The 24,274-nt window shown below is 33.2% G+C and overlaps 2 protein-coding genes across 2 annotated transcripts; one reads left to right on the top strand and one right to left on the bottom strand.

The window, feature by feature from the left end:
- Positions 1-1,263: 1,263 nt before the first annotated feature.
- On the top strand, positions 1,264-18,457 carry LOC143192528 (transmembrane protein 53). Its single transcript, XM_076397920.1, has 5 exons — positions 1,264-1,585; positions 12,556-12,763; positions 12,826-12,978; positions 14,044-14,175; positions 15,975-18,457. The coding sequence occupies exons 1-5, from the start codon at positions 1,392-1,394 to the stop codon at positions 16,134-16,136; spliced, it is 849 nt and encodes a 282-aa protein (XP_076254035.1). The 5' UTR covers positions 1,264-1,391; the 3' UTR covers positions 16,137-18,457.
- Positions 17,819-23,828, bottom strand: LOC143192527 (uncharacterized). Its single transcript, XM_076397918.1, has 12 exons — positions 23,598-23,828; positions 23,389-23,548; positions 23,193-23,330; positions 23,082-23,136; positions 22,826-23,021; positions 22,539-22,766; positions 22,425-22,483; positions 20,078-20,209; positions 19,882-20,021; positions 19,241-19,340; positions 19,055-19,185; positions 17,819-19,006 (listed from the first exon to the last, which is right to left on the bottom strand). The coding sequence occupies exons 1-12, from the start codon at positions 23,717-23,719 to the stop codon at positions 18,827-18,829; spliced, it is 1,641 nt and encodes a 546-aa protein (XP_076254033.1). The 5' UTR covers positions 23,720-23,828; the 3' UTR covers positions 17,819-18,826.
- Positions 23,829-24,274: the final 446 nt, after the last annotated feature.

Here is a 24,274-nt window from a genome sequence, read left to right as displayed (position 1 = left end):
TAGTTGAGCAATCAATTTTCAACGATAAGGACGATTATCACGGCAGATACTTCCAATGTCAGGTAATGCTGAAATATACCGGGACTGACAGTTATATGTAATACTGGCAGATAAAATTAGGAGTAATTCATTATGCTAGCAATCATAGCACTGATAAATTATGGTATCGATTAATAATTATACGTACGGTAGTCAATGACAATGATGGAATAACCAAGATGGTTAATAATAATCTTAATCCATAGTAGTCAATAACATTGACGGATAATCATAACAGATAACAGCAATGATAATAATAATAATAATGATAAACTGATAAACTATGAAGGGTGCCAAAATCACAGAATGAAGAGAAAGTAGCATGCAACGTACTAGTTTCTAACATAACAATAATAATAATTGACGTGCAATTAGATCAAGGAAAACAGTCATCTGAGTGGATTGCACACAGTCAATCCGCTCTAAAGCGTGGGAAATCGCAACAGTCGGCTGGCAAGATTATGGCGTCTGTATTTTGGGATGCGCATGGCATAATTTTCTTTGACTATTTTGAAAAATGAAGAACCATCAACAGCGAATATCACATAGCGTAATTGGACCTCTTGAAGGATGAAATCGCCGAAAAACGGCAGCATTTGAAGAAAAAGAAAGTGCTGTTTCACCAAGACAAGACGAATGCATCGTGTCACAAGTCAGTGAAAACAATGGCAAAAATCCATGCATATGGCTTCGATTTCCTTCCTCATTCACCGTATACTCCAGATCTAGCCTCCAGCAACTATTTTTTGTTCTCGGATCTCAAAAGAATGCTCGCTGGGAATAAATTTTCGTTGAATGAAGAGGTGATCGCCGAAACAGATGCCTATTTTGAAGCAAATTAAAAATCGTACTACAAAAATGGTATAAAAAATTTGGAGGGTCGATATAATCGGTGTATCACCCTTGAAGGGAATTGTTGAATAAAAAAACTAATTTTGCCAAAAAATGTGTTTTACTATAGTAGGCCGGGGACTTTTCAATTGACCTGTTATACTCGAAAATAAAAATAAAACTCGCATTTCAATATTTTGAATTTCCCGTTGTTCATAGTGACGAGTCTCGCGCCCTTTAGTATAAAAAGAAAACTAAATTTTTGCACGACTAATGCATGGGAGATTCCTTCCTCTCTATGTTTTGTGGGCAAGTACATATGCAATCACCCGTAAAAATTGAGTCATCGACGGTTTTCCTCAAACAGCGATCGTTCGTGCGCTCGGTTCAAATACAAAACTCAGGGTCGTCCACCAGCGACCGTCGTCACGTGCCGAACGCAGCGAAAAGGCAAAGCCTCCCGCGAAAATGGATCGATAGACGGATGGTGGATCAAGCGCACAACACCAGTCACCTCGAACATGGCTAACCTAGACAACCTGGAATATTTCATCAAGTTCCCGAATCCGAATTTCAACTATTGCCAGAACAATGGCGAATCGGACTTCGTGTTTGTGGTCAACGAGGAGAAGTTGCCGGTTATCATCCTGTTCGGTTGGGCCGGATGCAAGGACAAGTACCTGGCCAAGTATTCGCAGATATACGAGGAGAGGGGGTAAGTTTTCATCCATCCTCTTCGTCCATTTTTCTATAAACACCCTTAAAATATATTCTTGTTCAAATGTTTCTTATCTAATGTGTTGCCGACTAAATTATACTATGCCAATTTAAACATATCTTACATCAATTATTATATAAATAATTCACGTTCAGTCGTTACACATCTGCCTAAAAATTGTAATAAAATAAATATACATATATAAAGATACTAAATACACTATATACTCCACCACACCACGTAATAAATGATAAAGTACCTCTGTGTCACTAACATTCTAAGTAGTTAACTAAATTTAGTTTACGAAATTTTACTAATCCAGCTGTAAACCTTCCTTACATCAATAGTTATACAAATAATTAATAATGCCTAAACTCAATCGTTATATATCTGTATAAATTATTATAATACAAATATATATATATATATATATATATACTTAAAGCTATATATACAATTTCTTTAAAGACACTAGATACACTAAAAACTACAGTAGACTATATAATAAATAATTACTAATTTTTTTAAATAACAAAGTACATGTGTGACTCTAAAAGAAGTATAAAATGAAATGAATTTGGTTAACCATATTTAAGCATTTCTCACCCGAATAATTATTCAAATAATTCACAATGCTTATACATCAATGAAATATATCTGCCTAAAATTATTTTAAATTATATATATGTATATATATATATATATATATATATATATATATATATATATATATATATAGATATATATATATATAGATATATATATATATATATATAATTTATTTAAGACACTAAATACTATACTGCACTACAAATAAATCATTCTTAAATTATTTAAATAATAAATTACCTATGTGTCACTAAAAGAGATCTATTAAAAGGTCGTTTCTTCAGACATCGTAAAAAAAAATCTCTAAGTATATATATTTTAACTCCTTCAATGTTACATTCCATCGCCATCTATTCCTTAGCAATACAACTGGATGGTGTGACATATTTATCTTTATAAACATAGTTAAATATATTTTATTCTAAAACATATCATTGTCTTATTTTAATATGAAAAAAGGAATATCTCTAAAATGATATTTACTCTTCAAAATTCAGTTTTTTTTTACAAATTAGATTAAATATATATACCCTATATATATATATATATTATTATTGTATATATATATTAAAAGTCTTTTTTTATCAACTAAGGCTTTATCTGGGACTAGACCTAAAATTTAACGTGGGCTCCGAACCACGATCCTCAGCATTAAGCCTACCGACTGGCGAGTGACCAACTTTAGAGACCATCCCAGAAGACATCCGGTCTTACCCAGCCTGGTTACTGGCGTGACTGAGATCATTTTCCTTGTCGGATTTTACACTCTAGCCTAGAACAATCGCAAATTTTAAATAATCACAAACATAAACTTACGACCATGCCCCAGCAAGATTTGAACCCGCGGCAAACGCAACAGTAGGAGGACGGTCCTGTTGCCGTTACCTCTACGCCACCAAGCCGCCCTTTTTCATTTTTATTTTATTGAAATAATATAACACTAATTCAATAATTATTTTACCATAGTAACTGACACTGATTTGTAACACATATGTTGAGTTTGTTTAAAAGAAATATCAGTTTGTCTTAATAGATACATTTAAAGTCCCTTGCTTCAAGTAATATGGATTAATATTTATTCAATGAAGCGCTATTTAATGTGTTTGAAAAATAACAGTCCATAGAACATTCTGATAATTAGTTTACTCGGTCAAACGTTATTATACCGTGATATATTCATATTTTATTCTTGGGTATCATCTGAATTACCAGTGAAAAATTGAATAAAACCGACAAGTTTTAAAACGAATTATTATGGACGATACAAAGTTAATTAAATACATCGAGTGTATAAAAAAAATCGGGGTGGAAGTGTGTCGAAGCTTTACAAGGACGATGACGCTAAGTGTTTGGTGGAATTGGATAATCATGAGATCATCATGAGCTGATAGGACATGGACATGCCATCTGATCTGAACTGATCAACAGGAGAGGTACTGCCTTCAATCGCAACAACTATATCCACTTGTTTCTCGAACACATAAAAATAAAATGTCCCGTGAATCAACAGTGAATTATCAAAAGAAATATAGGTCTAAGCAAACATTTATTTATTTTCCTCTGCTACAATTCTATTAAATCTATTTTTAAGCAAAAAATAGAAAGAAAACCAATTAAACACTAGACTTTAAAGTTAATATCCTTACTGATGAGTGTAATAATATTTTTTAGACTAGTCTAGTTAACTGAATCCAGTTACATTAATAGGCATAGGTTTTCAAAGAATCAGCCAGCGCCGACATAAATATTTAATTCGTACAAAATAACATAACATCATTTTACGTTCTTTTAAATTATGTATTTATAAAGTTTACATACTGTGCTTAATATTAAAATAAACAACTAAATTTTATTGTATCGTCCATTGATAAGAATATAATTAAAATATTTATTACGTAAAACTATTGTTTAAAAAATACAATTTTTAATGGATATTGTAATAATATTGGATGAATCATAGTAATAGCAATGTACAGTGCATACTATTTTGATATTAAAAACAGGTATAGCCGGCTGAATGGCGCAGTGGTAAAGGCGATAGGACGGTCCTCCTACTGATTGTTTAAAATTTGTGAATGTCCTAGGCAAGAGTGTAAAATCCGACAAGGAAAATGATCACAGTCACGCCAGTACCCAGGCTGGGTAAAACTGGATGTCTTCTGGGATGTTTTCTAAAGTTGGTCACTCGCCAGTCGGTAGGCTTAATGCTGAGGACCGTGGTTCGGAGACCACGTTAAACTGTAGGTCCAGTCCAGATAAACCCATAGTTGGTAAAAATGAGACTTTCAAACATATTAAAAAAAACAGGTGTACATGAGAAAAAATTTATTGTCTATATTAGTCCTATAAATTAATTTTAAAGGATTATTTTGACACTTTATTATGGAAAATCAGTACAATGTATTTTGTTTTAAGTATCTTCCTACATTTTCCCATCTTTCAGGTAATTTATGTTACTGATAGCATATCGATAAAACGATGAATCTTCTGATGCTATCCACGATCCGTTTTTTAGTATATTAATAAGAAGCGAACTGCTGCTCAGACAAGCCACAACTCATAGGTCGGAACAAGTAGTAATCAACATTTCAATGTTTCCAAGTATGCTTTCGCCGAATTTGCAACATAACAAGTTAATTGAAAAATCCCCGGCCTACCATAGTAAAACAAATTTTTTTGCCAAAATTAGTTTTTTTATCCAACATAATTCCCTTCAAGGGTGATACATTGATTATATCGAGCCTCCAACTTTTCGATACCATTTTTGTAGTACGATTTGTCCTTTGCCTCAAAATAGGCCTCAGTTTCGGCGATCACCTCCCCATTCAACGAAAATACGGTAGATGAGGAAGCAATTCGAAGCTCAATTTATGGGTTTTATTTTTCCATCGTTTTCACTGACTTGTGACACGGTGCATTGTCTTGCTGAAGTAGCACTTCCTTCTTTTTCTTCAAATGCGCCCGTTTTTTGGCGATTTCATCCTTCAAACGGCAGAATAACGCTTTGTAGTAGTCGCTGTTGAGAGTTCTTCCTTTTTCAAGGTAGTCAATGAAAATTATTCCATGCACATCCCAGACTACAGACGCTATAACCTTGCCGACTGTTGCGTTTTCCGACGCTTTGTAGTGGGTTCATCGGGTGCAGCATACTTCAGATGACTGTCGATTGGACCTCGGAGTGAAATGATACAGCCATGTTTCATCGATTGTCATATATCGAAGCAAAAACTCGGGTATATTACACTGGATCATCTTCAAACACTGTTCAAAATCATCAACTCGGCATTGTTTTTGGTTAAATGTGAGCTCGCGCGGCACCCACTTTACACAGATCTTTCTCATACCCAAATATTCGTAAATGATATGATGTACACGTTCAGTTGATATCTTTAGAGTGTCTGTTATTTCATTTAATTTCAATTTACGGTCATTCAAAATCATTTTGTGGATTTTTTAAATGTTTTCTTCGGTAACAACCTTTCTTGGAGGACCACTGTGTTCACCATCTTGGGTGCTCATTTCGCCAAGTCTAAACTTAGCATACCAATCCTTGATGGTTGATTTTCCTGGTGCAGTGTACGGAAACTCGGCTTCAAGCCAAGTTTTTGATTCAACTGTATGTTTTCCATTCAAAAAGGAATATTTTATCAACACGCGAAATTCTTTTTAATCCATTTTTTACACAATAACAAAAGTTGCTTCACTCAAAATGCTATAATTCACAAACTAATGATCCGACAGCAGTCAAATGTATACAGGCATTTTTTGAGGGTTAAGGCTAACTAAAAAACATATGGATATAATTCTAGTAGCGCCATCTATGTGTCAGGCTGTGGACTTTTCGACTGACCTCTTACTATATCAAGCTGATCTCATCAAAAACAGAAGGTTAACTTGATCCCATGTATATTCGACTTTGCGTTTATGATTATCGTAATGGAACCACTTTCCATCATCAGTAGCAATACGATGCTACAAAATCTTTCCAATTTTGTCATTGAAACAGCATTTTACACATGACCGAAACGCCTTTTAATATCTCTTGGCTTCAATTCATATGACCTGAAATATACAATTTTGGAACTTTCCCGTGTTTTTTAACTGACTTTACATTTTTTGACTGGAGAGATATTTGTCACCGGTGCCAAAATCACCGCTTTTAAAACTTGAAAACTAATATTTACTTATTGAATTCGATGAATCATGGCTGCCATGACACTCACATAAACTCTGAATGAAAGTAATTGTAGTGCTTAGACGGAAATTGAAATTATATAGATCAGAAGGAATAAAATGGGCATGATGTCCCATCTGATGTAAAATCTCTTATCCTGAATATATAACATTAATTAAATATAATGGAGACAGTATGATTTGGGGAATCCACTCTGAACATGTAAAGAATCCAATACTAAATACTAAAAAAATTCTATTATGCAGCTAAATTAATGCAGCTATTTTATCTTTGTTTTGTATTTATTTATTTCCTTTTATATATCTTAAAGTCTACTTTATACCAATGACGGTTTATCTGGCCTGGACCTTCAGTTTAACATGGGTTCCGAACCATGGGCCTCAGTATTAAGGCGAGTGACCAACTTAGAAATTACTCCAGAAGACATCTAGTCCTACCCAGCCTCGTTACTAGCGGGACTGCCTAAGGACAATCACAAATGTTAAACAATCAGAAACAAAAATTTACAACTATGCCCCAGCAGGATTCCCTATTATCGCAACAGTAGGAAGACCGTCCCGTCGCCTTTACCGCTGCACCAACCAAGTCGGGTTTTATCTGTGTTGTTCATTAATCTGAAGCTATGATTTTTCCAGGAAATTTATGAATGCCATGCCAACAAAGAATCTCGTATTTGGAAAACAGACACATATCCACATACTTTTGATCATCAATTGAAAAAATAATGTTATCGGAAAGCGCTAGATCATCTCCACTAACAATATGACACAAATAAATGGATCTAACATATCTGAAGCAACATTTTGGATATAGAAAATTGCTCCTTCACATATATCTGCTTAAATCAATGTCATTAATGTGAATAATCAACCAACATCAATATACTTATAATGATATTCAAACTTTTGATCGAGCACCATCAAAAATTATATAGGTTCCTTTTTTGACAAATTCTCGTCAATAAACTTCTAAACAAGTAAAAATAATTTTTGCAGTTACTGTTTGATATAATATAAAACTCTTACATGAAAATTTACATTTCTGATGGATGAAAACATATATTGTTTTGTAAGACAAGACGCTTTTGATAATATATTGATACAAGACAGATTTATTAAATAGAGAAGAGAAGTGAGGACTTCTACTATTAAAAATCAAAACTTATTAGCATCCAATACCTAAAAGCGAAAAAAAAACATTAATGCAACTTTTATGAATAATTGATATTGATTATCAAAACCACAATATGAAAATCTCCTATGTTATGACAGAGTTAATGTATCATGCGTTTAGAAAACAATATCTAAATTTAGTTGGGCGAGAAATATTGAATCAAATTTCCGAATAATTAATAACTAAAACGCAAAGGTCAAACAACTGATTGTTTTTAAATTCGGTTAATTAATAAAGATTAATCTCGAAAAAAATAAACCTTTGAAACGGATAGAAAATTGGAAAAGCATTCGGCTCGAATGAAATCGTTAACAAAGAGATATAAGTGTATGGTAATTTAAAGGTAAACTTTGCATAATTCCCATTAAAAAAAAGAACATAAAATTTATAATTTGCATTTGCGTATGAATTACGACACACAAAATAAATCTTTCTGTGTTAGTAGGAGAAACTATTTTTATCTTCTCCATTTATAATAACTACCAAAAAAAAAACATGTAAACATCGCGTATGTTACGAGAGCTATATGATAAGTAACTGGCTTCTAACAATAAATATGGAGTGTACAGATAAGTTTTAAAGATTTTGCATCAATATATCTTCCTATATCTTAATGAAAATTGTCTGGATGGAAGGATGGAAGAAATAATATGAACCCCTGACATGACAAAACATTTATATATGGTATTAATAAGATATTGGGCTACCATTTGTTTTTAAATAGCTGCAATTCTTCGAGAAATTGATTCGTAAACGAAAATTTTCAAAGAAATTTTATCCCATTCTTGTGTAAAAAGATCCCCCTATTGCTTCAATGATCTTGGAGATGGAAATATCCAACCTGGGACAAAAGTATCGCTACCACTTTGATTGCCCACTTTTCTCAAAGAAAAGATAAGTGAGTTTGGATTCCATAAAAAGTTTTTTTGGCCCTTGCATTTTTTCCCTTATGATTGAAAAATGATATCGGCTAAATGGTGACCGCGATTCCCTATGCAACTTTCGGCTTTTTTATAACTTTCGAATTTCTTCAATTTCGTAACGAATTGTCTTTGAGATGTTGAATCGTTTGGGGCTTATTCACATAAATTTTTGATTTTAAAAAACTACTGTAAAAACCTGTGTGCTGTTAAATCTAAATTGCAACCTCGCGAAATTAGTCTTCGTGGAAAAACGTCATTCAATAATTGAATTCTTGAACGAGCTGTGTGCTGTCGCTCCATCTTGCTGAAATCACATGTCCTCTAGTCCTTGCTCTTCGATTTCAGGCACAAGACAATTTCAAATCATGTCTTGGTACCGTTCAGAAGTAACAATAACTACAACACCTTGGTCGTTTTCACAAAAATAGAGATCATTGATGTTTCCAGCATGAATACCATACTATACGGTTGTTTTAGTGGATACAATATTTTTTCATGAATTAATTGAAGATTATATGTTCCCCAAAACTGCCTGTTCTATTTATTGACGTGGTCACTGAGAAGAAAATGAGCTTCATCGCTCACTATCAATTTGGATTTCAATTTCACCAGACAGTCTAATGTTTCCATTACTGTACTCAACTCGTTGATCAGGATCTCTCGGTAGCAATTTTTGGACTAACTGAATTTTGTACGAAAACATCTTCAAATCAGTTTTCAAATTTCGCCTTAAACTACGTGCAGAAATGTGTAACTGGGAACCACGTCTCCGAATTGATGTTTCTCGAGAATCTGCGATACTATCGCGCACCAGAGCCACATTTTCAGCGTTACGAGATATCCGTTGTCTTCCAGAAAGAGGCCTGCCTGCTATCGCACCGTACTATTTAAAATTCGCATAATTTTATCGTAAACTGTAATATTGTAAACTGATAAATTGTAATATTGTGGGGCACTAGACAATAAGACGCTGAGCGACAATATTAGAACGATAATTTTCAATAAATATTGTCACTATTTCTGCTCCTTCCTGTTGCGTATAATCGTCCACAATAAAATTAGGACATCTACACAACACAATGGACGAAAGCAAAACTGAACAAAACTGGCGCGTAATTAAAATGGTAGTGGGACTTTTACTCCACCTGTTACTACTCACTATCTGTTCCAAAATTCTAAACATAACGATTCAATTATTTTGAGGTCTCTCTATTGTGCTGATCGGGTCAAAGAAAGATTGAACCTCTTTGGCTGTGTATATGGGAGCACTATCATCTTGGAATATGTTATTAGTTAGAAAGATAACTTCATCATTGAAGACGTTGTGATCTTAGTGGTAGTCCGACCACTGATGTGAAGGACAGGACCTGTTGAATGCTACGATATCGCAGGCTAAACAGTAACGGAAACTATATCAAGGAAGTTGTTTTGTTATAATATTGTTTGAATAAATAAAAATAAACGTCTACTACACCAAAAGTGTCATTGACTTTAATTCGTTGATTCCATTAATACAAATTGGATTTAATGCATATGTTAGAAACCTTTTAAGTAATTACAATATTGCGTCAGAATTAGAGGTTTTTAAAAAGCAACAAGCACTTAAACATTGTTTTCCAATATATGAACAATATTAATTGTGTACACATCTTATGTGTGCAGTAGAAAACATGATAACAATAAAAAATTATAGAATTTACACATGCAAAAACGTTAACTTTGCATCAATTACATAAGAACTGTTATAAATCTAAGAATATATATTATCCAATAGTCTAATATTGCGGACACCATATGTCATAAATATCACAAATCTATATATTAAAATATTGTTATTATATATATATATATATATATATATATATATATATATATATATATATATATATATATATATATAAATATCTAAATATTAAAATATAATCACCTTAAAAAGAAAATAGATTTAAAATTAGATACTAAAACATTGCTATGTTTTATAACATATGTAATATAAGGAATTATATAGTCAAAACTTACGCAAGAAGCTAACAGTTGCTGCCATTTGTAGACAGTACTATTAAACAAACTTATCTAACGTTTAATGCACTAGTTTTAACATTTCTCTACATAAAATAATCATTACCCATTTTGTGTTATTCAGTTATTGAGTACATTTTCGACATTCATTACTTGTGCTGTCTAATTTGAAGACATCCGCCGTTGAAGCTCTTCAAGCTCTTTTAAAAACTTATGGTGAGGCTGCTCCGTCCATTATCGACTTTGGTTTCAACGATTTCAAAGTGGCACTTTTGGTGTCAATGACAAAGAAAGGCCTGGGGGATTGACAAAGTTCGAACACAGTGAATTATAAGACTTACTGGACGAAAACCCAGCCCAGATTCTCTAAGTAATTGCAGACAACTTAACAGTTGCTGAATCAGTTGTTTTCAGATAATTATATGTGATGGGAGAGATCCAAAAGGGGGGAAAATGGCCACCACACGGATAATTCAATTTCAGATAATTTAAACATATCGGTTTCATTTCTTGTCCGAGAAAAAATCCCAACCACAAAACGTCAAGGGTTAATTAAGTCAAGGTCAATTAAGTTATTATTCGCGAAAATCCACCAAATTAACAATTGTACATCGAAGTAGTGTATTTTACTTTCTATTGAAAGCATTTGCATTTTTATGTTTAGTTCTTGTTTCCTTCATTCCTGTGTTTCCTTGTCAAATTATTCACTAGATATCACTGTATTTCTCCTTAGCTTTCCTAGTTACTGCCTGTGTATATTTCTCGTGATAAAATTAGATTAAACCCCTTTGATTTTGCCAGATTTGCAAAACAGTATTCATTTTCTTCTCATACATTTCAACCAAATGCCAATGTATATTCTGAGCAATTGCACACATATGGCACTAACTAAGCTGTTAATTTCCAACATAACACTAGTTCACAATACCACCATTTGGAAATTTCTTCTTCTGTGTATCTGATGGTGTTCATCCAAAGTGAAGATTGTTTTTGTAGACAATCCTTCTTTCCACGTTTCCAAATAGTTCTTGCTTGTACATGTTTCTCAACCTGCATATCTATTCTAGTAATTCCTTGCCACATCCCATAACAATTCAATTTGAGAATGTTAAATGATGAGGTTACAATTTGAAATAATTCTTCTCTTTAGCATGTTTATGTTATGCAAGCCATTCCTTAGTTACAACCTTTTGCAATCCACTTAATAGCATCTTTTGCACCAATATACTAGACGTAGTTCATTGTCCACAACAATAACTAATAGTTCCTCGTGGCGTGATCTTCAATGGCTGATTTTAAAACCTGAGCAAAAACTTATGGTTCATTGCTCAATTATAGTTACTTTTGAACATGAAGGAAAACACTAACTGTGCTCAAGAGATAAAACCATTTAAAAACATTATCTGCAAGTTTCGTTAAACTTCTTCGCGGTTTGTCTTTACACTATTTAGATATTATAATTCCTAACAGTGAATCACGAGATTACTTATAAGTCTGTGACTTGTAAGGGATGTATCTCTCAAAGAGATGCATATCCCTTAGTATTCTATCTCTAATATAACTGTATTAACTTATGTTTATATTGAAAAATCTACTCACTCTTCTTATACATACTTACAATTTAACTTAAGTAGAGAGACTATCTGTTTCTGACTGACTATTTATTTGCGTCCAAACACCAAAACAACGTTTGACGGTTATGATCCCTTATTATCACTAATGTTTTGAAGAATTTCGCAGACATTTCACAACTAGACGAATTTTATAAGCTGACTATATTAAACGTTTGCAAGCATCAAACTGTATTGGGTTTATTTTTAAATAGACTAAAATGAGAAAGAAAAGATTGTCCGATTCTAAGACGTGTTTACAAATTGCGACAGGCAGTACAGTATACATCTTGATGACGTCAGTTCACTATTATTTTAGATAGACTGTCAATCCTAATATCCATACACATCAAAGAAAGTTTATTTGATCGATTATTGAAACGAATATCTATATTAGATATCAAAATATTATTCTATATATTTCTGTTTCCGTTTCAGACTGATTACGTTAAGGTATACGGCACCAATTAAGTTATTATTCACGAAAAGACATTTAATGGCTGTGATCGGAGAGAAACTGGTTAAGCTACTGATGGACCTAAACTTCGAGAGCCATCCGATATTCATTCATTGCTTCTCCAACGGAGGAGCGTTCCTATATCAGAACTTCTCGGTCGCTCTGGACAAACAAGAAAAACCATTACAAGTAAGTAGAGTCAGTTAGAACGCCGTTCGTTAATAGTATTGTCGTTTTCAAATTTGTTTCAGATAAAAGGGATCATATTTGACTCGGCGCCGGGCAAAAGACGAGTGCTGAGTTTATTTAGGGCCATATCCGCCATATTGGAAGGAAATATATTTTACAATTTTTCTCTATCTTTCCTTATGACCATGTTTCTGTCGGTAGTGTGGCTGTACGAGGTAATGTTTCCGAGATAAGTACGAGTACAATTATGATTCCGTCTTTTTTGAGTAACAACGTTATTTATTCGTCGAATTTTTTAAGAAATTTGCGAGTTCTTTAATTAAAGAACTATTACTTACCCAAATTTCGTGTTGTATAGTCATACATGTGACTTATCGGTGATAGTTAAGCAAAAAATAAATATTTTAAATCATTAATGCTGATTACATAAGTTTAAAATAGCGTAAAGCGTGGAAATTTATTGTCATAACAGTTCAATTGAAAATTCCCCGGCCTACCATAGTAAAACAAATTTTATTGGCAATATTTTTTATTCACTTTAACTTTTCGGCACCATTTTTGTAGTACGATATTTCCTTTGCTTCAAAATAGGCCTTAGTTTCGGCGATCACCTCTTCATTGAACCAAAATTTCTTCGCAGCGAGCATTCTTTTGAGAAATGGATGGATTTTTGCCAACGTTTTCACTGACTTGTGACACGATGTATTATCTTGGTGAAGCAGCACTTTTATTTCTTCAAATACAGCTATCTTTCGGAGATTTGACCCTTCAAACGGTTCAATAACGCTATATAATAGCCGCTGTTGATCCTTTGCCAACCGGCTGCTGTGTTTTCCCACGCTTTGGAGTGGGTTCATCATGTGCAGTCCACTCGGATGACTGTCGATTGGACTTCGGAGTGAAATGATGGAGCCATATTTCATCAATTATCACATATCGATGCAAAAACTCGAGTTTATTACGCTTGATCATCTTCAAACACTACTTGGAATCATCAACGTGTCGTTGTTTTTGGTATTTCATTCAATTTCAATTTACGATCATTCAAAATCATTTTGTGGATTTTCTTAATGTTTTCGTCGGTAGCAACCTCTTTTTGGCGTCCACCGCTTTCACCGTCTTCAGTGGTTATGGTTCAGGCCGGGGACTTTTCAATTTTCCTGTTATACTTAAATAAGAATGTCCAAAGGAAGAAAGAATATTACTAAATTTAAAAGAGACGGAATGATATGTTTACATCCCATAATTAGTGATATATGTGACATTAACTGCATTTACAGATAATTAGAAATCAATTCTATCCAAGGAGTAACGTCCATAGTCATAATCCTTTCGAGAATCTACAAAAAGACAAAAACAGATGTCCACAACTGTTTATTTATTCAAAGAATGACGACCTTATTCCACACACAGTAAGTATGTTCACCGTTACTAGATTAAGATAGAAAATGCATCAGCTCGAAGAACACCTCGAAATCCTAATAGTAATGAAACAAATGCAAGTTCCAAGGTTGGCTATTATATTTCAGAACGAAAGAATTATATATCTGTTACTCGCTACTCATAGGAAGCTTTCTAAATGTTTTTCTAAGCACCATTTAACTACCCTGACTTCAAAAACACTGCATTTTTATATACGAAAATAATACACAAAATCATACAGCTATAACAATCAAACTATATTATTATATAATTATATATTAAATATTCGTAAAAAAATTTTTTTTAATGTTTCTAATATGTTCAATAAGTTCACCAAGTGGAAATGAAACACAAAGCACGATCAAGTCTGCCTTACTTCATAAAAAAATATGTGCTAACAACTTCTTGGTTGATTTCTGGACACTAACTCGATTTTAAACTAATATAACGATTACACATCAAAAGTTTTATTCGCAGTGATTAAATTGTTATTTGAATGCTTTTTTGTATATTATAACCCTTTACCTTTTTTATTAAACCCTTTTACCGACATTTTTTGCAAGGTATAACATATATGCCATTCTGCAAATGCTGGCCGTGGTCAATCCATAAAACTTAGTCTCCTTCATCAAAACATATTCCACTAAAATATTTTTCAACTGTGTGCCCAACACTGTTATCTGCCTAATGTTCTGGCGCCCACTTCTTCTGGAGTAAGCTTCTTTTTTTTGTTCTGGCCTGAAACCAGGCGGTGGAATGCATGAACCCTTATTCCGAAACCGCCTCACAGTTGACCCCTGTGGATCGCTACTGCTACTGCATTAAATTTGGGGATATGGCACCCGCTGATCGGGCAGCCGTTATTGGGCACGAGGGCCCGGCGATTCTATTGATTCGCGAACCTGAGTTAACACACAACTGGATACTGTTATATGGGGCAAAAGTTATGACTGTAGCAACGGATGACGTCGTTTCACCCTGGAAAAGGGGGAGAGCTTGGCGGTGACGCGGTGTTAAGCTCCCAGCATGTCGACCAGCTCGCGAACAAGCACGTTTTCAGAAGAACTTGAGCTGAGTTGTTGTTTGTGGAATGATTGAGATATGAAGTGCATAACTCTTCTTGCCTTATCGTAGTCTACCTAAAATTCATTCGTAAGATAATAATAACATCGATACTTACTACCTTCACAATCACTCCTTATACGGTTGTATATTAAGTTTCTTGACTTCTTGAAACTTCTTGTTCCCTGAGAAATTATTTAAACAATAACAGTTTATCCTTTATCGTCCTGAGACTTCCAACTTTCAAAGCCTTACAATTTCATAAAATATAGATTAGATTGCTCAACGCAAGGACTATATATTGCACTAAATACTAAATCACGTATCTACTCTATTATTATTTTTTATTTCAAGACAAAATATAAAAGTTAATTAGTTAAAAGTCTTGTTAAATAATTGATTTTCCTAAAATAAATTACGTCCATAAGGCAAATAATCTAACGGTAAATTTGGCAACATCGAGTTTTAACATTTCGAATAGAGCCGAAAGTAGTCGGATCTCTGGACCACGATGATATTTACTGTATATTAATAATTAATAACACCACTTTTACCTTTGGAACAAGAGAGCAACTTAATTTACATCGCTGGTCTTTTATAAACTTGTTGAGCAGCCTCGAGACGAATTACAACGCCCTATACTTTTTATTTTTCTTATCTGTATACTAGAAATTGGCTGTTGCATCGACAAGAATCGTATATTTAACAATGACGTCATTTGTTGCAGGACATCGAGTACTTTGCGAACGCGCGAAAAAATTTAGGAGTGGACGTGACAACGGTGTGTTACGAGACCAGTTTACACGTCAAACATCTACCGGAAAACAGGGAGAGCTACGTAACGAGTGTCTTTCAATTTATCAACAAGTGTTTAAAGGCCATCAAGTAAAACGTCACCTTTTCTTAAAAACCATTGGTAAAAATATCATCTGGATTTATTCGACCATAGACGCATCCATTTATTTTTATGGATTAGACAAATAAAGTTATTACGACACGCATAATTTATAGCACAAAGTATTTATCGTTTATTTCGGACCTTTCGGATGATATTTAACATCGACTTATCATTGTATCATGTCAGATTATACGAGGGTTGCTTTAAACGTTTCAGAATAAAATCTTACAAAAAGTTATTTGTTATAATAATTTAAAATTCTCTATAGTAATTAATATTATTGTTTTGATTTCAATCATAAAACGCTTAATACTTAATAAACGTTTAATTTGTTCATGTCTAAATTAGAAAGAAGAGAGTGTTAAGGTCGCCTGTCAAAACGACTACAAACTTATCAAACATTTAGGATAACCAAAGAAATTAATACCAGTAACATGGGTAGGTAAACATATCTTTTATATAAAATTTTACCATAAAAAGACAATAAACTAGTAAAATAATTGAGTCTAATAACTAATAGAACTATAAAAATAGATAAAAATAAATAATGAGTACTAAAACTCTTGTTTTGAATTTCTAACTGTGGTAGTCTGTCGATTGACTTTTAATTATTTTTTGATGTATTGGTCATAAACAAATTCTAAATATCTCTTAATAGTTCAAATTTTAAACCGTAGTTTTGGATGAGGAAATTTTTTCGTTATTTTTTGAGATTGTAATTTAATCAGTCTTGGTAACATTTAGTAATATTAAGGGAAATTTACTGTACCAATATTTGTACCGGTACTTAGGACATAGTAAAAGAAATGATCTCCCAGAAAAACTTAAAGATATTCTATTATGTTATGAAGAATCTAAAAATTAATTGATATGGTATCTACGGATCTAGTAATTTACTTATAACATTTATATTTAAATAATATAAATATTATATTGAGATAAACACACTATCGCTAACATTATTTTTTATCTCGTTGTTTGTTTTATTGCGTAAAGATTTGCGTTAACAATCGACGATCTTCATATTTAAAGGGAATCGGTTGAATATATTTTATTTGCTTAGGTTTATACTAGTTCAATCCAAATTCTGCGAAAACGAGATTTCTTCGTTTTTTATTTTGGCGAAAACTAGTTGTAGTTTGAAATTTGAATACTAAAAATTTGAGATGAATTGATTTAAATATAATAATAAATTAACTAATTCATGCATCCTTAGTTCATGTTTTGAGGGTAGAAAAAAGACTTTCCCCAAAGCAACATTTTGACGGAATAGGTAAAATCATGCATAAAAATAATGATTCTATTGAAATAAACATTACACATATTCTGTGAATGTAAAAATATATATTTTCCTACACATTAGTATGAAAGACAAATTAATACAGAAACAAACCAAAATTTTCTCCACTTATACTATCAGAAGAGCCGATATGTATTAATAAGTATACTGATTTATTTGACTGCTCTGCCTGAAATTACCCGTTCGAAATTGTTCTTCGACACGTTAAATATTAAAATCATCTTCGACACGTTAAATATTAAAATCAGTTATATTCAATGCAATACTTAAATATTTATCTCAAACATTTAACATTAGAAATCAATTTTTAAATGATACAATTTCTTCGTAGTCCTTAAAACTTCTTTTCTTGCCTCTAAAAGGTTAGGCCCCAAAACTCATCAACACAAAGGTTTTTTTATTATTATATCCTGTCAATCTCTCATAATAACTTACTTATGGTATAAATCTCTATAAATATAGAGTTAGGTAGGCTTTAATGATGCTCTGATACAGAAGACACAATAACTTATAACGGACAAAACTTCTAATGTTTCAAAATGTCACATAAACAAAGGAAGAAGAATACTTAAAAAATTGTTGAAGGAACTTGACAGACAGACAAAAAATTTAATCTTATGGATCTACTAAAACAGCGGATAGAACATTTAAAAATTACATATAATATAACGTCAAAACAACTGCTTCTGATTAGTTAGGCATTTGAACACCCCATTTATTAACCTTACTCTACATATTTTTAAAGCAACCCTTGTTGATATCAAGAATCCTTTCATTATGCAACAATACGTGATGCCAATAGATTCTTACTGACTCTAAACTTGTCTATAAAATTCACAAATGTACTTAACATACTTAAGATATTTTCTATTCGTATTTTTTCTTACATGATGTAGATAATTAATTGCTTTCTGGAACGATATGATAAATAGCTCATAATAAAAAAAAATTTCAATTTATTTTGGTGCTAGTTACGAAAAATATATATTAATATACATATTTCAAAAATAAATTTCGTTTTATTTTATGCAACTAGTAATACTCCGTTGTATTTATTTACAGCCGTATGCAACCAATTATGCCTCTATCTGTAAGTTAATCACAAACTAAACAGTGATAGAAATAATAAGGAATAATATTTCAAAGTTTCATTAAAAAAGTGTATGTATAATAAAGAATTTATATTAATAAAATATAATGTTAAGGCGAATATTACTCTTATGTAATAACATATAATTTAAAGCTTATTAAATGAACCAGACTTATGCAACCAATTATACTTTGCGTCAGAATAATTTTTCACTTATTTGCTAATATTGTACGTACTATCTATTTCAAAACAATTTATTTTATTGTAAGCATTAATTAATGAGTTGTAAGTTTAATAATTCAACACCTCCAAAGGTGGACAGCTATAATGTCTGATATTTCGAGGCATAAACATTCCATGCTGATTTTTCTCGCATATGTGGACATAGTTCAATACCGCGGCGATTAGGTCATCGGGAACCACCGCTCCAATTCCCGGAATGGCATCTACGAAGACCTCATCGTACGGTCTCTAAAAATACCAACTGATTTTGGGAAGAAATATTCAGAATTTACCGACCTTATCTTTCTCCTCTTCTTTCTGCGTCTCCGTGGAAGCTTCACTCGATTTCTCCATAAGTTTTTCGCCTGATTTCAAGTGGTCGCGGCTCAGGTGAGCTTCTTTTTTGTCCGGAGCGAAATGCTTCACACCTAAAGGTTTTCGAATTGGGTTATTTTAATTAAAACTCGTGGGAGGTCATGCTACCTTCCAGCTGAGACTCTGTCATGGGCATATCGGCGATAAGCTTGCATTTAAATTTCTCTAATTCCTCGTCCGTTTCACCAGCCATCTCTTGTTGTATAGCCTGGAAAAATCAATCGAAAAACACTTTGGAAATAGTTAAACAAATCAATTTCATCAACAAAGCAAATGAGACAAAATCTACCCAGATGACATTTACCCTTTATAGAAGAACTTGTCCCTCAGTAAAATTGAATAATCATGATCGTCCGCAAGCAGACAACGTTAGATATCTGGGAATGCATTTTGATCGACGTTTGACACGGAAAAAACATATGGTGACAAAACGCAAACAGCTTGGACTGAAACTAAATCAAATGTATTGGCTGATAGTGCATAGGCTCAAACTCAAACTACACTACGAACTGATTAATAGGCACATAAAGTGAGCTTTAGAATAAGTAAGAATAGTATCTAGAATAAGCTAGTTTTAGATTATAAGTTGTACAGCAGATCACTTAGTGAAGCGATCTTCTACATATCAGGATATTATATTATATAACGGAAATCATACAATAATACTTATTGCCAACGGGCAGAAAGTTGAGAATATCATAGATCTGAAAAGAATATCATAAATATTAATCGCTAATCCTAGCATTTACCTTCAGTCTTTCCAGGTCCTCATTTAAAGTGGCATCATCATCAAAAACATGACCCAGGTCCCGCACTGGTTCATCGCTGATGGTATCTACTGATTCGTATTCTTTAAGCTCATCATCATCTTCCTTCTTATCTTCTTGAACTTAAATTATAAGCCGCAAATTTAGACTGTCATCTACAACGGATTGCGCAAGATACCTTCAGCTGTATCCTCTTTGACTTCTTCAACTGCGGTTTTTTCTTCCTCGGGTTGGGCCTCGACGTTTTCAATTTGGGTCTCGCTTTCTTGCTCTCCGGGTTGTTCGCCTTCTTGGCTTTTCTTATCCAACTCTGCGGTATTAGATCAACGTAAGTTACGTGAGTTTCACTAAGAATTGTAATATATAATTGACAAGAAAACAATTTCGATACTCACTCTTATTAACAGGTCAATTGAAAAGTCTCCGGCCTGGCCCACAGATGGCGCTACTATAATTAAATCCATGTGTTTATTAGTTAGCCCTAACCCTCAAAAGATGTGTGTATAAATTTGACAGCTATCGGATCATTAATTTGTGAATTATAGAGTTTTTGCATCGATATGTGACAATGGATGAAATATGACTCCATCATTTCGTTCTGAAGTCTAATCGACAGTTATCCGAGTGGACTGCACACGATGAACCCTCTCCAAAGCGTGGGAAAACGCAACAGTCCGCTGGCAAGGTTACGGCGTCTGTATTTTTGAGGACGGTTTGAAGGACGAAATCGCCGAAAAACGACCGCATTTGAAGAAAAAGGAAGTGCTGCTTCACCAAGACAATGCACCGTGTCAAAAGTCATTGGGCTTCGAATTGTTTTCTCATCCACCGTATTCTCCAGATCCGGCCCCCAGCGTCTGTTTCCTGTTCTCATATCTCAAAATAATGTTCGCTGGGAAGAACTTTCGTGGAGGGTCGCTATAATCAGTGTCACCCCTTGTCATTACCATTGAAGGGAATTATGTTGAATAAAGAAAACTAATTTTGTTAAAAAATTATGTTTTACTACGGTAGGCCGGGGACTTTTCAAGTGACCTGTTATAATAATAATAATCTAAAGTATAAATTGTAAATCAAATATATAACCAAAATAAGACGCTATATAGTGTTTATTGGATGATATTGGTTGTTTTATTACGTAAGTAATTGCATTAACAATCGGCGATGTTCAAATTTAAAGGGAATCGTTTAAAATATATATTTAGTTGCTTAGGGCCTTATACAAGTTAAATCCAAATTCTGCGAAAACAAGATTTCTTCATGTTTTATTTTGGTTAAAACTAGTTCTATAGGGGAACTATGCATGGGACTAGTGTAACTGTTAAATAATTATTTTTTAAATTAATTAACAAAGTATGTCTGAAACTGAAATCTTTTTTATATTCACCATTTTGTCATGAAGCGTTTGTGTTAATATTGTCATTAAAATTGACCGTCACCTGAACGTTATGAATGTTGAATGTTGAAAACAACACAAATATGGTGGATTATTTTTTATACATATTTTAACATAAAGCTCGAATTTAATTATTGTTAAAATTAGCATTATTTTAAGTAAAATTGATTATAATAATAATAAATAATAGTATAAATCTCTCAGAGAAAGAGCTCAACTTGAGAAATATGTGTAGTTTGTAATAGCTAACCTTAACAATGCCAATAACAGTAATAAAAAAGGAACTTTAAAGTGAATGTTGCTACATCTTTACCACTAAACAAATCTATTGGTGAAAATGCGAAAAATCAATACAAACAACTATTAAACAACCTGACCTAACCGTTTAATTTGATGGTTTTCATATAATAACCCAAAAGGGTACTTTTCCCTTACACTAATCCGCAAAATATAAAGGTATAGAATAACTTAACTGGTCACAGTAGCAACCATGTTCTGGCAAGCAAAATCAAAAACAACTGTCACATTTACTCATCTTTACTATACGCTTTGGTCTGGAACTTTACTCGTCACCTTTAGTGACTAGCTTCATAATGTTACCAAATATTGCAGTATTTGGCCATTTAGAGTTGATTCTATGGCCTTCAGGAAGAAATAACTGCTTATCGAGATGTACGTATTGACTAATTATTCTTGTAGAAGGCCTTTTTTTAGCACTAGGTTCTGTCAGTTTTACAAGAGTTTCGGTAAAAATTATTTGCTTTAACATGAAAATGAAAAAAGGTGTTCTGTTAGATGATCTGAAGGTTCTAATAGAAATGCATTGTTTTCCAAAATATTCTGTAATAAGTCAAAAATGGCTTTTAAAAGTAAACAACAATAAACTAAAGAGAATATTTTATGAGCTTTTAAATAGATAGACATGTTCTTTGTTGTTGTTGCATGACGACACAAGTGCGAAAAAAAAAAATGGGTACCAAGTAAAGTGCACTCGATGATGATTTTAAGCCATGATTTTAAGATGATTTTAAGCCATTACTCGATAAAACCACCCAGAACACAACGACAGCTAAATTTATGTTCCTAACAATCTAATAATGATCATATTAAATCTTTCAATAACGTCTACCTTTCTCCTTAGAATCCTCGTCTTCTAATTGTTCGGAGTTGTCAGCAACAAAAGCTATACTGTAAAACCACAAAACATTGATACTGCTCCCAAAATATGATGCTAGTTTCTTACTCTAGAATATTTTCGGAACTACGCACCACCATTGAACCTCCAGTAGTACCATCCATTCTGGATGCAGCATCCACCTCTCCTTCCGCTTCCCCTTCGCTAACATCAACTTTCAAATAATCCAACGAATAGTGGTCATCGTCCGGTAAACTCGGACAAGAAACCACCTTCTCCACATCGTCCTTCTTATCCAGATCAACTTCAGTGCTGGTGCTGGATTTACTTCCGATACTATAAGAATTTTAACTCCAAAGCATCATGGGAATTAATTATTACGGATGAAACAGTACCTTGGCTCAACTACGGACGCTACTTCTTCATGTACCTCCTCGGCTGCCTGTTCCTTGTCGGCTTTATCGCGCCATAATGAAAGCAGAGAATCCCTAAAGTAGTAGTTACGCAGGATTTGGTCCCGAGACGCATCGATTTTGGCCAGGAACTTATACAGATCGATGAAGATATCGGACGTAATCATAGCGGAGCCACCTGTAAAATAATGTTCATATTACAAGGGTTACAATGGTTAAAGGTACGAAACAAAACAACCTTCAGGTTCCTCGGAAAGTATTTCACAGATCAAGATCATGCTATGGGTCAGATCCTATTTAAACATCGAATCATCAAACTATTGTAAGGCAAATGAGACAGTGAACTCACGTCTGTTAAAAGTCCAGCGCATATCGCAATGAACCTTAGCCAAGGAATGGCATCAGCATTATCGAAACCACCAAGGCACAGTATCTTGATTAAAGTATTGTGCTGCAAACAAGCTCCAATCCATCTGTCCCATAAAACCTACGATAAGAGAAGAGTCCTTCGATATGTAACATTAATAAGCAATGTTCTATTATACTTTGAAAGGTATTGTCGGGTTGTTTTGGAGTTGGAATATCAGAGCCTTCAGCCATCCAGGTGTAACGCCATAATAATCGCGAGGGATTGGGTATTCTAGCCTCGGTTTGACTGGAGGTGGTATGTTTAGGGATAAACAGCGAAAATACGCGGTGGACCATCTTCAAATAAACAAAACTAATTTGTGTTGAGATAAAAATAAACTCTTACTTTAGTAAATCACCAGGTTGTGTTCTAATAGCTGCTTTAGCATACTGTCTCAGTAAATACGGGAATGTAGGAGGTATACATATCTGCTCTGAGCAATACATATCGTCAGAAAGCGCCGGCATTCTGCCTCACTGATTGGAAACCAAACTGGACGAAGTTATATTAAGAAATATAACTATAGAGCATATAATAAAACCTCTCAACACAAAAAATATACTGTCAATGTCCTTAATTCTTGCTAGTGTTTGCATGCTAGGTCTCTATGGTAACTTTTATTGATTTTCCTTCGAATTTAGAGCAGTAATTAAAGCAATACAATTTTTTACATATAGTCTTTTTCTATTAAAGTTAATCAATATTTAATTTACTTGCAAACAATTATGAATTTTTGTCCAAAAATATATATTCATTATGAAATGCAACTAGCTAATTTTAGATTCAGATTTAATATTCCTGATAATATACTGGTTGGTTAATAAGTTTTTTCATTCTATAATAGAACCACGATTTTATCGTATCAAAATATGATCCCGATTGTTTTTAGGTCAATAAATATTCTTTCTGTTCTTTGAAAAATCATCTCACAAATGGAAGAAAGCATTGAATCACAACAATTTTCTAATTTTGATTGGCTTAACCAAAATCAATTGAAAAACAATATATTTTTTATTATTTAT

The sequence above is a fragment of the Rhynchophorus ferrugineus genome, unplaced genomic scaffold (genome assembly GCF_030347505.1).
Source record: "Rhynchophorus ferrugineus isolate W39M unplaced genomic scaffold, kcgeb_rfMv2 rfM3, whole genome shotgun sequence".
Taxonomy (NCBI): domain Eukaryota; kingdom Metazoa; phylum Arthropoda; class Insecta; order Coleoptera; family Curculionidae; genus Rhynchophorus; species Rhynchophorus ferrugineus.
Note: the sequence above shows the minus strand (reverse complement) of the source record. Positions and strands in the feature narration are given on the sequence as shown.

Excerpts from the sequence above, each read along its gene's own strand:
- LOC143192528 (XM_076397920.1), top strand. The coding sequence starts at position 1,392 with ATGGCTAACCTAGACAACCTGGAATATTTCATCAAGTTCCCGAATCCG. Across the intron at positions 12,764-12,825 it reads AACAAGAAAAACCATTACAA|ATAAAAGGGATCATATTTGA; the intron begins GTAAGTAGAGTC and ends AATTTGTTTCAG. Across the intron at positions 14,176-15,974 it reads ACGACCTTATTCCACACACA|GACATCGAGTACTTTGCGAA; the intron begins GTAAGTATGTTC and ends CATTTGTTGCAG.
- LOC143192527 (XM_076397918.1), bottom strand. The coding sequence starts at position 23,719 with ATGCCGGCGCTTTCTGACGATATGTATTGCTCAGAGCAGATATGTATA. Across the intron at positions 23,022-23,081 it reads ACTTTCCGAGGAACCTGAAG|GTGGCTCCGCTATGATTACG; the intron begins GTTGTTTTGTTT and ends ATTATTTTACAG. Across the intron at positions 20,210-22,424 it reads CGAGGATTCTAAGGAGAAAG|AGTTGGATAAGAAAAGCCAA; the intron begins GTAGACGTTATT and ends CTAATACCGCAG.